Source organism: Trachymyrmex septentrionalis, unplaced genomic scaffold (genome assembly GCF_001594115.1).
Source record: "Trachymyrmex septentrionalis isolate Tsep2-gDNA-1 unplaced genomic scaffold, Tsep1.0 scaffold17, whole genome shotgun sequence".
Taxonomy (NCBI): domain Eukaryota; kingdom Metazoa; phylum Arthropoda; class Insecta; order Hymenoptera; family Formicidae; genus Trachymyrmex; species Trachymyrmex septentrionalis.
This window is the reverse complement of record NW_017304864.1, coordinates 72,094-90,786: the sequence shown is the minus strand read 5'-3', so window position 1 is coordinate 90,786 and position 18,693 is coordinate 72,094. Positions and strand designations below refer to the sequence as shown.

The 18,693-nt window shown below is 31.4% G+C and overlaps 2 protein-coding genes across 8 annotated transcripts in view; one reads left to right on the top strand and one right to left on the bottom strand.

Annotated features, from left to right (window-relative positions):
* Positions 1 to 6,027, bottom strand: part of LOC108746407 (TBC1 domain family member 24) — a 29,378-nt gene extending 23,351 nt beyond the window's left edge. For all 4 annotated transcript variants that reach the window (XM_018483152.1, XM_018483154.1, XM_018483153.1 and 1 more), the window contains exon 1: positions 5,387 to 6,027. The gene's annotated coding sequence lies outside the window, so the exon portion shown is untranslated. The remainder of the gene's footprint in view (positions 1 to 5,386) is intronic.
* Positions 6,028 to 8,301: 2,274 nt separating this feature from the next.
* The window catches only part of LOC108746406 (insulin-degrading enzyme-like), an 11,391-nt gene continuing 999 nt past the window's right edge, over positions 8,302 to 18,693 (top strand). Inside the window, exons 1-12 of one of the 4 annotated variants that reach the window (XM_018483147.1) lie at positions 8,302 to 8,448; positions 11,175 to 11,362; positions 11,841 to 12,341; positions 12,433 to 12,635; positions 14,323 to 14,571; positions 14,697 to 15,086; positions 15,514 to 15,623; positions 15,955 to 16,099; positions 16,393 to 16,503; positions 16,573 to 16,693; positions 16,874 to 17,080; positions 17,991 to 18,283. In XM_018483147.1, coding sequence (XP_018338649.1) covers positions 8,381 to 8,448; positions 11,175 to 11,362; positions 11,841 to 12,341; positions 12,433 to 12,635; positions 14,323 to 14,571; positions 14,697 to 15,086; positions 15,514 to 15,623; positions 15,955 to 16,099; positions 16,393 to 16,503; positions 16,573 to 16,693; positions 16,874 to 17,080; positions 17,991 to 18,283 — 2,586 coding nt within the window. In that variant the 5' untranslated portion in view covers positions 8,302 to 8,380. The other 3 variants (XM_018483150.1, XM_018483148.1, XM_018483151.1) reach the window with 3 other exon arrangements.

Below are 18,693 nucleotides of genomic sequence, written 5' to 3'. Positions count from 1 at the left end.
TTTTATGTTCATTTGTAGCAATAAATTAGTTTTAATCTCGGTTCAACTCACTTTTTATTTTTATTCTAGTGTCAGAAAAAAATAAAGAGTAATTTAAGTCGGAGATTAAAGCCGAGTTAATCTAAACTAATAGAAATGGACTAAGCTTTAAAGTTAATCTAGATTAATAGAAACGGATTTAGCTTAATCTTTTTATGATGGAACAAAGAAATTAATAATTCTTTCTATGTTAATAAAATAGATATTATTTGGTAAATATTAATCGCCGGTTAAAATAACTGGAGCTTGGCCGAAGTCAGTCAAAATGTGTATTCACATGTTAGAGTGTAGGTATAAGGTACAAATAGGGTCATAAATTCATTAACGCGTAAAGTTGCACATATATTCGTGGCGCGTACTTCCTGCCTAAATGTTCGCGCATCATGATCGTGATTATTTAAACTGCAACGATTTAGACTTTATCTTAAAGAGGCAAAAGGCTCATATTTCGTGGAGGCTTATAATCTGACATATCAATGTGTTTGACGAATAATAAATAATAATTGAAAAAAATTTTCAAAGAATCAAGATGCGTTAACATTTGAACAAGAAGCACGTGCTCCGAACGTCTGATATGCATGTAAATTCATCTAGTATTTTATACAATACAAGCGTATGTAGGTGTATCGAAATTATTCGTATCGCTAAAGAATTAAAAAAAAAATGTAAAGAACTTAAATCGTGACGCGTGCATATAATATAGTGTGAACAGTTCCCCTTCTCAGTTACATTGCTAATAATCCACCTTGTATATGCATGTACGACTACGTACATTAACCATGTCCGGTTCGCTTGCACTCAGTGACCAATTTCTTTACAGTGCCTAAGAAATGTATTTTTTTCGTTTACGTAGTTAATTTGCATGGTTCAATAGCTTCACGCTCCGTAAAGAATGGAAAGACTCAGCGAGTTGATTGCCGGTGAGATGTCCTTGTGAACGCGGTCGCGCTGGATAACCATTAACACACGTGGTTGTACATGAGACCGATTGAGAGATCGGTTAATCCACCGCAAGTAACGCAGCTTCACGCAATCCGAGCACCAATGACGGAATAAAATTCCCATTTCTTTGACACGGATTGTTGGGGAACAGCGCAAAACGTTCAATGACAGTTTTTTAACCTCGCGATAAGATGCAAGGTTGATCGAAATGTCCGGACAAATGTAAAGCGAGATTCAGAGTTACTCGTAAATTGTTGAATCCGTCTTTGGATTCATGCTTTGGATTGGTGATTAAGGCGATAAAATAAATTAATAACATCTAACGTATAACAACTTTTTTCTTGTTTTTCTAATTTAGAACTATTTGTCCTTTGGAAGCAACAAATATCTTTTAAGTTTGATTTTGAAGCACAATAAATATACTCAGCATAGGTCTATCAATATAGATCTATGAATTTTTTGTTCCACAAATTAAAAAAAATCAGGATTTTCAATTCTATGTTATTCTATCCTCAAATTATAACTTATTTGTTGGTGTGTAATTAAAGACCAAAAATATTTTGCTGTTGAAATTCTGAGTTCAATTTTTCTCATATGAATTTCCTTCTCATCAAAAGAAGGTTTTTAACGTGTATCCATTAATGCAACGTTTACTTTTATCCATATCTCATCCGTTTGATGAGCGGAATAGTGAAGGTAAAAGAAAAAAAAATCATCTGCGGAAACTGGCGCGTGACTTCTTTTACATCCGGTACATGAAAGTGTTAAATGGCCATTACTAAACGTCAAGAGCATGAAACGACTCATCAACGTTGGAGCAACAGCCCTAGTATCGTTCCTCTCTGTCTCGCTGTACCTATAAACGAAAGTCCCTGAAACGAAAACTGCCTACTTCCGAGCAATAAAGACCAATGCCGTAATCATCGTGATTTAACGACATTGACTCGACCACCGGGAGTCGTCATATAAATGAAATAATGTTTTCATATCGAATCCTTCGAAAGAACATACTCGTCATTTCAAAGCGGCAAGTAGTTTCTACGACGGTAAACGTGTCACTATGTATGTTGCACGTGGCACTCTTTTGATGTTGGAACGAAGTCTGTTCTTCGTAGCTGCACTATATTTTCACTCTTTAAAAATAAATGTATAATTTGACAGGGAGAAAATGTATAATTTAACAGAGAGAAAATGTATTCTAAAAAATATAATTGTGAATTTAACACATCATGCGGTGTCTATGCAGGGTGTCTCAAAATTCGTGAATTAAAATATTGCAGCAAGGTCTTTGAAAAATCAAATAAAAATTTAATTATTTGTTATTTTTTATTTTAAGCAGTAATTTTTTAAATACGAATGGTTTAAATATAACCAATTACAAATCACGTTTAGATTATTACTTGTAACTATCACTGAAGTGAGCACTCACCAACGCTCACAAATACATACCACGTGTGACTCATGGACAGGTAGCTATCTAAACATAGTTTGGCATTTAAACCCTTATATCTCAAAAATTACTGCTTAAAATAAAAATTTACAAATAAACTTTTTATTAAATTTTTCGAAATCTTTCTTACTATGGTATTTTGTTCGCGAATTTCGAGACGCCCTGTATAATTTTGTATTAATATTAATCAACATGGTGTGGAATTTTGTATTAATATTAATCAACATGCTGTGGATTTAAAACCTTGGCGTACCTCAATATTATCATAGTGTGGTTAATATTAACATCAACACGGTAAGAATTACACAGCATATGCATTACATTCATACCGATTGTTTAGAGTATGGGGAAGATGAAAGAAACAAAAAATTCAGCTATAAAGAACAAACCGATGAATGTTTCTACTCTCTAAATTCTTCGAAGTGAATATCTAAAAAGTGAAATTTCACTCTTAAAAACTAAAAATTCTTTTTTAAGAGTGGCAGAATTTTCACTCTTTAGAGCAAAATTCCACAAAGAATTTCAAGAATTCGAGATAAATTCTTTTACTGGATATTTCACGTGCGTTTCAAGAGTTACTAATTGTCTCAACTATTTTGAAGCCGATCATATGATTTTTCGAATATATGCGTGCAAAATTATGTTAATTGACAATCCTCTGATGTTGCCAGATGATTATTAATGTTTTGAGTTTGAACAGAATTGTGTACCTTAATTTCGTAGAGTTTAATTTTCAATATTTTAGATGTTACGACAAAGCCTTTCTATTCCGAATCCTCTTTTATTCTGAAACAGCTGTTCCCCTGTCAAGTGGAAGTCTCTTACGTCGCTCTCCCACTATACCATTTGTCACGTGACCACATGGCCATGCGTGGAGTGAGAAAACGAATAAAAAACGGAGAAAGAGCGATGACATTTTCGTTTCACGCATATTTCATCAGGATAAGAGTTTGGAGATTAAAGGGACTCCGGAATAGATAGGCAGTTCGAGCTTAATGATTCTAGAATATTCTACAATATTTTTCTGTGAAAACGCACGAGAACAGTCTCTATATCAAACAGTCTCGAACGCAACAGAGTTTAGTTTAAAGTTTTTTTTTCGTACACATTTGTTTCCCTTAATTTTTTTGAAAGAATAAAAAAAGCATCTACATATTGATACCTTGTATACTCATTTAAATACTAATAATATATTGTGAAATAAAAGAAAGTTAATTAAAACAAGCAAACATTTGAATATTTGGGCACTCTTGCTTGAAACAAAATAACAAAACGGATATATAATCACTTTTTTATACACAGAAAAGTTATAATAATAAAAAATATTACAGAAAAAGACGGTCGACTATTCCAATCAATGTAGAAAACTTTAACTTCGGTTTAACTTATTCTTTATTCTTTCCCAATTTGTAGAATTATAAAAAATATAGAGTAAATTAAATTGAAATTAAAATTAACAGACATTGACAGAAATGAACATTAGTCCCTCACAGAAATATACAATATGATGCAATTAAAACGCATCGTCTAACAATAAGTAATAATATAAAAATGAAACAAAATGATTGGAGTCGAAAAATGTATAAAACTTTGAGTTCACGATGCTAGAAATCTCGGATGAAAAATATTGACCAATCGCATTGGTTATGTGATCAAATTGTTCCAATATATATATAATATGTAAATTCTTTCTAGAAACTTCTCCGAGATCTCAAAGTTTCTAGCATAAAACATAAAACTTAAGAGATATTTTTTTTCTGGCTGGAATGTTGTTTGATCCTTAATTGTCCCCCCAAAAAAATTTAACGTATTAAATTTACTCCAGTATTTAATAAAAAAGCATCTCGATAATTTTAACGTCATATACACGTGTACTTTAAAAAGGTAAAGTCAAGTTTCTAATATAGAAAGTGTAATTGGAGACATAAAATAGATCTCCTGCGTCACTTTAATATCATTTTCGGCTCCAGAGGTAGCTCGAATTACTTTGCGCGACAAAGTTAACTTTTATGAACTTGCGCTCAACTGGTGATGCACTTGACAGGATCGTTACGTCATTAATCGCTGTAGGAGTGATCCAAACCCTCTCTGGTCGAAAGCGCCGAGTATGAAAAGTGTAACTTGACAACGGTTGTCTTCATCGGAAAAAGCAATTTTGCAATTTTTTTCAATATTATTAGTTTATACATTTAGATTCGGTAAGAAATTAAGGGCCAATTATATTTAAAAAAATTATGTAACATTTGCAAAGCTGCATTTTCTGCTGAACGCAGTCAATAAGACAAATCGATCTAGGGGCGATCGATTCTGATGAATATTCAATTGGTTTTTCGTTTCTCCCTATACTGTATTTACTTAATACCGATTACGATGCAAGATCCATCGTACCTTTCATTTATTTTTAACCCTCCGGAGCTGTCGGAGTCTTGGATCTATTCAATTCGGATTCACTATATCTCTTTGCCGAACAAGTCAATTTTCTTTATATTACATCTGCAAATTTCAATTATTCTTATTAAAATATATTCTACAATTTATTCTTTTTTGAAATAGAATTATGTTATTTTGATTTCTTGAAATTATTTAGTGCTTTTTAATTAATAATTAAATGGAGTTTTATGGCCCCAGCTTTAGCAACTGTATTACAGATTTTGGTGGATTTTGGTCACCTCTAGAAAATTAACAGCAAATTCTCTCTCTCTTATTCTCTCTCTTTCCATATCGTTTTCGCGTATCTCTATCCGAAGCTCAAATAGACGTATGTATTGCACTTTAAACTCAAGAAACGCAGAGAACAGTTGAAAGAGACCGACGGTCAGGGCGCGTACAATTCCATACAATTCAGTAAATACATTTTAATGACGCCTGGCGTAATCCGCCCAGAATCGCCGAAAATGACTTACCGCCGGTTTAGGTCGTTTAGATACAAGCGCGATATTGGCGAAGCCAGCCTACCTCGATAAACACGACGAAACACCAACAGGCAGCTCGGATCCTCGATTCGAAACGTGGCATGCAAGTAAGGGAAGGTACTACAGATGAGCCGCCCGGCGCGGCACGGACGGCGGTGTGCCCGCCCGAGCGATGCCACTGTCGACGTCGCTCTGAACTCTCTGAAGGTAATCGCGCTTCGGCTGATCGCGCGTTTCCTCACTTCACGCGGGTAACTCTCGAGCTGTCTGGCGCGTATGCAATCAGTTCACTTCGCCTGTCGTCGACCGATTCGATTGTCGGGCACACCACACCGACAGCCGACTATACACTTGATCGCGAGATGCTGCTTTGTACGCTTCAACGTCTGCCTGGCTGTGATCGCTTACTCGCGCGCGCGCGCGCATGAGCTTTTACGTGCGTGCGTGTGTTTACTTTGCACGTAATCCTACGATGCGCGCTTGACACCCGGCGGTTTCTCTCCGGGGTCGCTCAAGATCACGAATCGTTTCGCGCGTATACCTACACCGCTGTCGCGGAAATCAGCGGACCGACGATATGCAGCATGATTACAGTAGCTCGATCTCTCTCTCTCTTTCTCTTTCTCGCACAATCGCGACGCATACGTCCGCGCATCACGCGCGTACAAGGGCCACTGCGCGCCGACAGCGGCGACCGCGCCGCCGGCCGCGCCTCACGGCGCGCGTCTGTACTAAACGCGCGTCACGGAGTGATCGATAGATAAACGGCGAACTGCGTGCGTCAAATCCGCTAAGTCCGTCTCACACTATTCATTGGAGAATTGCGAGTTAGAGATTAGATTTCGACCGGTCAGGTAATTTTAATTCCAATCTGTTTTATTCTGATTGATTAAATTCTAATCTTTATTTCGCAATCCTTAATCTACAAATGACTTCAATGTACATATCGTGTAACACCGACTTAAAGACTGCTCAAGGGATCGATTTGGGTCGGTTGTATGTTTTGTTGAGATGAAAATTACAATAATGAATAAAGTTTACGAATTGTTGACCAGTAAAGTTGTAAATATTTTAATGAATTTGCTAATTTTTTTAATTTACATATGTATATATATTATAATACATTACATCAATATGTGATTTAGCTGTTGTATGGCCAATTAAAATCACGCTAAATATTGATATTAGATGACATTTGTTATGAAGACAGTCATATAAAAAAAAAGACAAATACTGACCTTCTACGTTGTTCAAATACACACATTTGACAGTTCAATTAAGTTTAAGAAAATAATAAAGTATTTTCTGTAATATAATATCATACATAATGTTAAAAAAACACAACATTTTTTTTATTGATCAATTAGTAAAATTTTTTCTTCTGACTGGTCAATCAAAATTCTTCGAAGCGCCAAACAGATACTTTTTCTTATATCATATTAATTTTGCACATGTGATTACTGTTTAAAAAGCCTTGAACTATATTTCCATTGGTTAATTTAACAGTATACAACAGTATATTATACAGTGTTTCTTTTTTAATCTGTCAAACAATACACTGAGTAAGTTTTGTTTGTTAAATAACTGATCGATTGATATCTATGGCCAGTATTCATAACCGGTTCTTATGGTTTAAGACCATCTTAAGTAATATCTTAAGATGCTATTAATACAACTCAACTCTCATTTCGAATAGTATTCATATATAATCAGATCTTATATTTAGGATCGTGTTAAGTACAATTTTAAGATGTTATGAACTAATTAGAGAGCGGAATTGATATCTTATAAGACTTAATACATTTTCAAATAAGAACGGATTACGAATGTTGCGCAGCTCTTGATTGATTTGAATTAAAAACTTTGAGTAATTTAAAATTAGTGATTATATAATTAATTGAATAATTGTTGTATTATTTTATTGACATAAACAGAATTATAGTTTATTGTAATTTAATATACGAAAAAAAGATTATTTTACTTCAAGAAATGCTGCCGATTAATCGAACTGAATGTAATGCTTCTTTGTCCAGATTTGAATTCTCGAGAATTTTGCGCCGCTAACTTCAAACCATTGGACGCATTTAGCAAACTCACTAATTGAATGAGCGGTCGCTCCTATTGGTATATTCTTCCAGAACTAAAAGTCTGATTGGATGTCTAGATGGATACACCAATAGGTGTTATTTGGGGCTGCGCACAATCAAAGAAATAGAGAATAAAAATTTTAACCTATCAGAATATACTATGGAACGTACTGTGGAATATGTATGATGATGGGGTTGAATTCGGAACAGCCAATTTAAGCATCAATTGGCTGTGTTCAGCAGCAAAAGCAGTTTTGCAACTGTTATAAAATTCTTATATATGATTGGTTTATATTTAGATCCAGTGAGAAACTAAGGGTAAGACCAATCATATTAAAGAATTTTACAACAGTTGCAAAGCTGCTTTTTTTTGCTGAACGCAGCCACTGTAATCACGCGACACGATAGCACAACGTGACAACGTATAACTGGTCACAGATCATAAGAGGCATCATATTAGGTTTAACATGTCGCATGTTTCAACATCCAACATGCTCCTATCATAGCTTTTATTTATACATTAAACCGTACAGTTATAATCGCATTACTTCTGATTGAGGTTACCAGTTGACGATTCTATTTTCCCAATTACGATGAAGGTGGCCTATACTCGTTGCATCGTGATGATTCGCTAATATAGAACCGTCAAACGACAACCCTAAAGCTATATCCACATAAACTTGCATAGCCGCATAATCATATGAATAAAGAAAATTATCCAATCACGTACAACTTTATAAGAGAAATGCGATTAGATAATCTTTATGCATACGTTTATGCATACTATGCAAGTTGTGTGGATATATACCCTAATCGGCAACTAGTGACATAAGTTGATTTGATCGGCGGATCACAGTGGACCCAAGTGCAAGCGAGTGTAGAACTTTGTGTTGCTCCGACTTTGTAATTCGTTAGATTTGTCTCTGTCCTTCGATGCTCCGATTGTTCCGATGTTTGTTACGCGCACGTTAAAATCCCGTGTGCCGCTCGTATCCGTACAATCTCGCCTGCTCTTCAGGTACCTACGTTTTTCCGCAAATGCGAGTACATCACTTGTCACTCGTCATCGTGTCATAGTCCCACGTATACCTGACAACACACCGCTCCTATCATTCGCCGCGTCATCTTGTCGAATGTTTACATCGATCGTTAAATTGAAGTGATTTAACACAATTGGCAATTTTGCGACTCTCTCGGTGGACGTTTTCACGACATTATCGAGAGATTGTCAGGAATCACGAATTCTCGGTCAAATTTGGCGTGTCAGTGTACCTAACCTCAACACAACGCCAAGTGATTTTATCAGTGTCACTTTTTTTTTCTTTTTACGAGGTAATACAAGATCTTTGTGCGAGACAATCCTAAGCAGAACAATAAGTCACGATAATGTCAAAATAATTAAATTGAATCGAAAATGATTGAAAAATGACTTTTAATGATCATTTTGGAGTCATTTTGACATCATAATGACTTGTTATTCTGTTTGGAATGCGCTGTTTTTTCATTATGGAAGCACCGTGCGTATGAGAGAGAGAGAGAGAGAGAGAGAGAGAGAGAGTGTGTGTGTGTTGTGTGTTTATGTATATAACGTATCTCCGCAAAGTCATCACCAAGATAGTAACGATAAGATTTGGGTGACAGAAAAAACGGGAAACAATAAATTTGAATCGTGTCCGATGTGAGGTCCTGTTGTCGATGTTTCACGATGACGTCATTTTATCAAAATGACAAGAACTCCTATGTGGAGAGTTGTATCTGCAAGTAAGAATACTGTCGTTTAGTAGTTAACTGTTGCCTACACAACCATATGTTATTCGAGCCTAAGAGTGGTAACGTAAACAGTGAAGCTATACACGATTTATACTTTCTTTTTTTTCTCTTATGTATCAATTGCAACAATTTTTTGTTTTCATTTTTGTGAGTTATAATCACAGCTCAATTTAATTGTTCTATTGCAGAAAAGATGAAAGAAAATTTTATTCTAAAAGTTACAAGAAAGAGAAAGAAATTACTTGAGCAAAATTGATTTCAATACATAATTTTGAATATTCATCACATTTATTTATTGACATTTTTATTTTAATATTTTTTATTTAACTGAAGTTAATGTTTATTTTTATTTATTGTTAGTTTTTTAATGTAACATGCAGAGTATGATCCAAAATTATTACAGACGTGCGCGTGATTTTTTTACTGTGGATTTATTGTGATTTATTGTGATTTATTATGTAATTTTTTTTTCAAGTTAAAATGTATTCACAGTTTTTTAATAACGAACAATTAAATGTAGCAGTTGTTTAGTAAGTTAAGCTTTAGGAAAAATAAATAATTTTATTTATTTTATAAATTGTGTACTATTGATAGATTAATATACATATATATGTGAAATATACATATGTTAAATTTACTTATTTTATAGATATTATATCGCGATAAAAATTTTTTTATGCATGAATGTATATAAATATATATAAACATACAATAAACATGTACAAACATTCATAAACATACATAATTAATATAATTATATATGGAATATATTCATACATGTTTATATATTCTTCTTTCTTTTCTAAAATTACTGTTTAGCATAATAAAAATAATAAGAAAACATCAAAAATAATTAAAAAGATAATTTTCACATTGTTCGTTGTAAAAAAATTGATCATATATTATACAATTATGTATAATTTTATATGTAATTATATATGAGTAATTCTTTTATATTTTTCCAAACTTGTTTTTTTTTTTTAAAGAAATAATGCGAAATTATCTTTCTAATTATTTTTTACGTTTTCTCATTATTATTATTATTTTTATTATATTAAACAGTAATTTTACAAAAGAAAGAAGGATGTATGAACATGTACAGATATATTTCATGTATAATTATGTGTAAGAATGTTTATATTACATGTTTATATACATACTCCACATGAAAAATTTTTTATCGCGATACAATTTTTATATTTCCTTTATTTAAATTTGCTACATTGCATATAAATACATCCACAATATTAAGTGAAGGAAAGTACTTACAATCTTCAATTAAAATTATTTTCTAGTGATATATTGTTATCAGTTGATTTTTTTTTATCAATTGGCTTTTTTTTCATCAATTATCTAAAGTTAAGTTTTCCTTTGTTTCAACTTTGTATTATTTTCCTACTTGTATGTTTGTCATTTAAACATGATGGAATAAGGAAATGAATGACAAAGACAAAACATACATGTTTTTATTTTGCACCTGTGCAGTTAGAACATAAATGGAAATTGAAGGAAAACTTGACTTGAGATAAAGAAATCTGAAAACTTGACTTGAGAATAGAGAAAATATTTTGTCTTAATAATAATAAATTATGGGAACTTAACTTCATAATCTATGTAAAAAGTTTATATACTATTTTGTTACATTTATACATACATATTTAACATATAGAATACAACGGGGCTATATTTCGTCCGTTTCTCATGATATTGTTTATGTTTTTGAGTAGTATATACTGAACATTTAAAAATTATATTTGTGCTCTTAAGAAGTCATGATTGTATAAGGTAGTTATAAACACTACTGCAAAAAGATATTGTTTGCTGTAAATTTTGTATTACATTAAGAGATTGAAAATAACGGAAGAGTCCTGTTCTAGTTTTAAAATATTTTTCAGCATCATTGATGCATAGCGATAATAGAATAACAAATTCATGCATTCTTAAAATTTTTATTTGCATTTCCTTCATGTTTAGAAATCAAATTTCTGAATCTATTGCCAATATGTCGACTGAACGTGTGGAAAAGCGATGTGATGATATAATAAAATCACAAAATGATGACCGATTATATAGAGGTTTAGTACTCACTAATAAAATGAAAGTTCTTTTAATAAGCGATCCAACAACTGATAAAAGTGCTGTTGCAATGGATGTTAATGCCGGTAATTATATTATTTTGCGATTTTGCTAAATATTTCTAGCGATTTTCATAAGAACATTTTTATAAAATCATTTTGTATATATTATAAATTATAACAAATACAGGCTGTGGTCGATTTGGACGCTCACGCGCTTTAAGCGCTTGTAATCATCATTCCTTACCATTCGTTAGATGTAAAATAAGAATAGAAATACTGAAAAGCACTGAAAGCAGCCAAATCGACTGCAGCCATATAGAGAAAACCGAACTCGGATTTTATGTATTCCGTGCGATTGTTCTATGTCTTTAGGCCACGAGGTCAATATTTTGATTTTTTTTATTATCTATGTATATTTTTCTTAATGACTTTATATTGTTAATATTGTTAACATTTTCTGCTGGATTTAGTTGTATTTTATAATGTGATGAAACTAACATTTTTTTATTAATAATTGTCAAATTATTAATTTCAAAGTTTAGAAATAAAATATGTGTTACAGGCTATATGTGCGATCCAGATGATCTACCTGGATTAGCGCACTTTTGTGAACATATGTTGTTCCTAGGAACGAAGAAATATCCTCAAGAGAATGATTACAGTATATTTCTGTCACAGAATGGTGGTGCAAGTAACGCATTAACAGATTTAGATCACACCACCTATTATTTCGATGTAACTCCGGAGAAGTTAGAAGGCGCTTTAGATCGTTTTGCTCAATTTTTCTTAGGGCCTCTTTTTACGGAGAACTTGACTGAGCTAGAACTAAATGCCATAAATTCAGAACACGAGAAAAATGTAGCAAATGATACGTGGCGATTTGATCAATTAGACAAATCATCTGCGAGCTCAGATCATCCGTTTTCGAAATTCGGCACAGGAAATAGAGAAACATTAGACACAATACCGAAACAAAAGGGCATTAATGTTCGAAATAAACTACTAGAGTTTCATGAAAAGTATTATTCTGCAAATATTATGTCACTGTCTGTTCTTGGCAAAGGTATGACAATAATTTATTGAATCTATTTATGATTAGAACATCTGAAAACATTACTCTATACATTATATTAACAAATACATTTTTTACTTAGAGAGTTTAGATGAACTTGAAAATATGGTAGTGGACCTGTTTTGTGAGGTACGAAACAAGGAAATTGAAGTTCCAATATGGCCTGAACATCCATTCCAGGATGAACATTTCCGCACTATGTGGTACATTGTTCCAATAAAGGATACAAGAAATTTAGACATTTCGTTTCCTTTACCAGACATGCGTCAACATTATCGGTCTTCGGTAATATAATATACTTTTTTTTTGGTTTTGATACTTTAAATGAATATTATATCTTATTGTTAGTTCTTTTTTTAAAGTATAATTACAAAACAAAATACTAAAATGAGACCAGTTATTTTCCGTAATTTTTTGGTTGAATACGAATCCACTTTTTGTTCCATCACATTACAATTTTAAGAAATTGACAGTTAAAGTTGCAAGACAGGCTTATTTTTAGATATTTTGTTATATTATAATTACAATATGTGACGTGCTGGTACAATTTAAAAAATTGGAGTCGTATTTAGCGTTCTAAATTATGAGAATGAGATGTTTCGTTCCAGTATTCGAAAAAAGGTCAATATTATATTCGAATAAAGGTCGAACAGTGTTTTATGTACATACTCACATGCACACACATACAGTGTTTTATATGCACACGGTGTTTAATAAATATTGTCAAAACGCTGATATGTAGATAGAGGACTAAACTGAGACAACAAGTTCTTTAACATTTTGCAATTTTCACAATCTTCTTTTTAGTTATCCATTGAACAGGAATGTCTATACATATAATCGATGCACAAATAACTTTAAGGTATTTTAAATACTTTTAAAAGTTTTTTAAGAAATATCTTTAAGATATTTTATAAAAAACTCTCAAGAAGACCTTAAAATTATCCTATATTATTATCTGTAATTTTACCTTTTTATTCGGCTATCTTTAAAAATTGATATCTCGTTAACTATTGTGAAAGGACTATTGGTAAAGGATTCTTACGACTTAGTTTAGTTCACTCTATCTGCGCATGAAATATTTTGCAGTTATTTAAGGACACACACACACACATACATATAGGGGGTCCGATAATTCTTCTGACAGAGTTCGTGGACATGTAGAGCGGATTAAACTGAGACGGAAAGTCTTCTACTACTTTACAATTTTAAATGGGCCTGGCAAGCCTTGCTATAGACCATCCCACTCCCCGCGCGCCGAGCTAGCAACAGGCGTATACTTGATAGTAATAGGACGGACGTGCGCGTATTCGGCGATCTTTAGAGATTAATATTTCGTTAACTATTGCGAAAATTGTAAAATGGGGACTTTCTGTCTCAGTTTAGTCCGCTCTACATGTCCACGAACTCTGTCAGAAAAATTATCGGACACTCTGTATATAAGATGTCTCATTTTAATTTCCTCAGACAAATATCTCGAAAAATATGAAAGATATAGAACAATGTTTCAAATGAAAGTGGGACGGTTTCGAGAAAGACGAGATATTATGATATATTTTACATTTTATTCTGGCACATATTGACATAAAATATTAAATAACTCGTAAACTATTGGTTTTTTTTATATTACCTACCTTAATACTTTTATATGCAGAATAATTAGAAGAATCATATTGTATAAAAAAACATACAATTCCATTTAAAAAGGTGGAGACGACCTGTATATCTTTTTGATACCTCCATCTAGAAAAAAAAACAACTTGATCAAAATACATCCCTCTCGAAACCGTTCCACTTTTATTTGAAACATTTTTCTATATTTTCCATATTTTTTGAGATATTTGCTTGGGAAAATTAAAATGGGACATGTGTGTGAGTGTGCGTGCATATGTATGTGCGTGTGCGTGTGGTATGTGTACGTGCGTGGATGTACGTATATTTTTTTATATTTATTGTTAATTTGTCAATATAGCCTGAACATTACGTTTCTCATTTGCTTGGACATGAAGGAGAAGGCTCATTATTATCGGCTTTGAAAGCTAAAGGATGGTGTAACTCCCTAGCATCCGGACTACGTTCTTCCGCCAGAGGCTTTAGTATTTTTAACATTCTTGTCGATTTGACCGAAGAAGGTATTAAGCATATCGAAGATATTGTCCTACTGGTGTTTCAGTATATCAATATGCTTAAGTTGAAAGGACCAATCAAATGGATCTACGATGTAATTGACGAAATAAATTATAATTTTATGTAGAATGTCCGGAAAATTATGCTATCGCAATTTACCAGACATTTTGTACTTCAATATCGTATATTAAATATGAAATGCATTTTGTACATTTGCAGGAATATAAAGATATTGACAATATAAACTTTCGTTTTAAAGAAAAATCTTCGCCTCGTACTTATGTGAAATTTTTGGTTCGAGCGTTGCAAGAATTTCCCATGAATGAAGTTTTGTGCGCGCACCTTGTTAATCCTGAATGGCGGCCGGACTTAATCGAGGAAATAATGAGATATTTGATTCCGCAAAATGTTAGGATTCATATAGCTGCAAAAATATATGAAAATATAGCTAATGAAATTGAAAGTTGGTATGGCACTAAATATAAGAAAGTGAAGATATCCAAGGAAATAATGGACACATGGAACTCCCCTGGCTTTAATGACGATCTGAAATTGCCTCTCAAGAATGAATTTATAGCAACTACATTTGATATCAAGCCACAAACTAACGTAATTAAAAATATCATTTTTTATAATATTAATTTTTGATCACATTGTGATCAAAAGCAAAATTTCCATGAAGCGTAAACTATACCGTGAAATTTGATATGAAATAGAATTTAATTAATGTTAGAATAAAATAAATTCTGTCTCTTTTACACATGTATAGTTTTTATATAATAATACATGTGAAGTGCGTTTAAATATATATTTCTGTACTAACTTCACAAAAATATATGCCTATATTTAAAGATTAGTTTACACAACAGAAAGCTGTCGTCATATAAATAAGAAAAATGAGATGCAATAATTTTGGCTTTGACTTGTTTTTGTACATGAAATGATCCTTTGCCCTATCGTATTTGATCTCATTATGTATATATTTATTACATATTATTACATATTATTGTATATATTAACAAGTGAAATTTTACAGGTTGAAAAGTTTCCTATTATTTTGGAGGATACATCATTTGTAAGACTTTGGTATAAAAAGGATGATGAATTTCTTGTGCCTAAAGCAAAGATGATCTTCGATTTCTTCAGGTATATATTAAATGATTGTGAAAGAACGTTGCTGCTCTAATCGAATATGTAATACTGAAATATTTTTAAATGTAATTTTGAAATATTCAGGTAACTTAAATGATTTTTATTATTAATTCACAATATGATGATGTTAGTAGATATTATAATGTGCATCCCAAATAATATTAATAAATTAGTTATTACTGAAACTACTTAAAAAAAATAAACTTAATTTTGCAATTATGATTCTTAAAATATTATTATTTAAAGATGAGAATAAAATATAATTTCTTATAACAAAAAAATATTTTCTATAATTATGCACAATGTTTTTGTCTCTAATTTATAGCCCATTTGCCTATATGGATCCCCTTAGTTGCAATTACACTTATTTGTTTATTAAGCTGTTTCGTGATTCTCTTAACGAATATACGTATGCTGCTGATTTAGCTGGTTTACGATGGGAACTTAATAGTTTTAAATATGGAATAACAGTGAGTACATATATATAATAATAATAAAATATAATGTATATTATTTAAATAAATTTGAATGTTTATTCGAATAAGTTATTGTTCAATTTGTTATTAACATTAATAATGTTTAAAACAAATGCTTTTTTTCACATATATACATAAATTGCTTATTCATAAATCATTTATTTCTAATTTGTTATTCGTAAATATGCTTAATTCTATTCCTATATATATATAATAATGTTACTGGTTATCAACTGTTTTATAAAAATATATTCATAATTTAAAAGAAATATCAATTTTTTTTATAGCTCTCTATAGGTGGTTATGATAACAAACAACGTGTGCTGTTAGAAAAAATTATGGATCGAATGATAAATTTTAAAGTTGATCCAAAGAGATTTGAAATCTTAAAGGAAAAAGTACGTACAATAAGTACAATCAATATTTTTAATTTAATTAAGTAACATATTTATGTAGAATTATTACAGTATATCAGGAGCTTGAAAAATTTTGCTGCTGAACAGCCTTATCAACATGCTGTCTATTATCTTGTAGCCCTATTAGCAGAGCAAGCTTGGCTTAAGGAAGAATTACTGAAAGCTACTACCTGTAAGCATAAAAGAGAACTTGTACTTTTACTTTGTACTTGTAAAAAATCATTTTTTTTCTCTCTTTTTTCTAAATTTCTTTTAGTTCTTAGCACAATTACAGCGCATATTAATGATATACAATATATATACTTAATATTTCTATGATATATTTCTGATTATATTATTTATTCTGTGATAGATTTAAATGTCGACGGACTCCAGCAGTTTATACCACAGCTACTCAGTAAGGTGCACGTCGAGTGCTTAATACATGGTAATGTGACCGTAACGGAAGCTACAGATATACTTAAATTAATTGAGTCTAAGTTGACAACTGGAGTGCCCAACATAATACCCTTGTTAGATCAGCAACTAGTATTGTCCCGTGAAATTAAACTAGAAAATGGTAAGCATGTAACATGATCAAATTTCATTTATGATAATTTGAAAAAATTAATATGCTTATGTCGTTATATGATTGCACTAACGTTACTTTAATTTTTTCGCGGAATAAAAAGGAGATCAAACTCAAGAATTTAAAGTGGCCTTAAAACATGGCTTCGAAAAATGTACATCGAGAATATTAAAGGAAAAGTTGAAAATATTGTCTGAACTACATGATAATGTGCTCGGACTACACATATACATATATGCACGTTTTATTTTTGTTACGGAAATTCCAATTTATATAAAATGTTATTCTATTTGATTAAAATGTGAATGGATCAATAAGTTCAATATTTCAAATACCTGATACTACCAAGCGCACACGAATTGTTGATAAAATCTTCTAGTTCGCAGTTTTCTCCGACAGGTTTACTCGGATCTGTTTCTGATTCTTCCATAAAATGATTTTCCGAAGCTTGAATCGACCTACTTTTTACGACCGGCTGCTTGAATTTGGTCTCCTTTCTACTCCATGAATTTTTTTAAAGCTGAGAGAGACGTAGAGAGGAACAGAGTTTTAAGTTCCTTGTTTAAAGTTAAAGTAACGTTAGTATAATTGGCCGTTAAAGAATTTCAGCATGAAAAATTTTATTATTTCTATTTTCTAACAGTTTCATATAAATGCTAAGTTAATTGTAGAAAAAATTTATAAATATGAAAATGAACAACCTAATCTATTTAAATAAAAAAGAAATATATGAAGTATATTTTTTTTTATATTAAAATAGATTAAAATAGAAGTAACAGAAAATTATTTGTTATTGAAGTCATTTTTTTATATCATTTTTTTATAATAAAATTTTTATCTTAGAAATTAGTAATGCATTAGTATGCAACAATTTGTAACAATATGTGATATGTGTTTACAGGTTGCCACTTTCTGTTTGAAGCAGAAAATAATTTACATAAAAGTTCTTGTACAATGGTATATTATCCAACTGGTTTGGAATCAACAGAGTCGAATATGCTCTTAGAACTTTTAGCACAAATTATTGCGGAACCTTGCTTTAATACTTTAAGAACTAAGGAACAATTAGGCTATATAGTATTTAGTGGTATACGTAGATCAAGTGGAGCACAAGGCTTGCGAATAATTGTACAAAGTGATAAACACCCGCAATATGTCGAAAAACGAATCAATTTATTTTTAGACTCCATGTTGGTAAGTATAATAATATCTTATATAGTAAAAAATATTATGTATTTGTGTTGGAATCCACTTATGTTCTTGTTAACCGTTTATGTTGAATTTTTTAACATATTCGAGTGTTAATTTAACATAATAATTATGTTATTTAAAAATATTGTGTGTTAAATTGATATTCAATGTTTCTTAGTACCAAAATGACATAATTTATGAGTAAATGAACAAGTAATATAAAAACAATGTGTTTTAAAACATAAATTCCAAGATGACTGAATAAAATACTTGTTAATTTAATATATCATAAATGTTAATTATACTAAAAAATATACTTTTGTTTACAAACTGTGTCAGTATTAAATTTATAAGTACCTTTTTTGTGATCGTTTTTTAACGGTTAATGTCCGTATTGTTTTCTAACACATTCA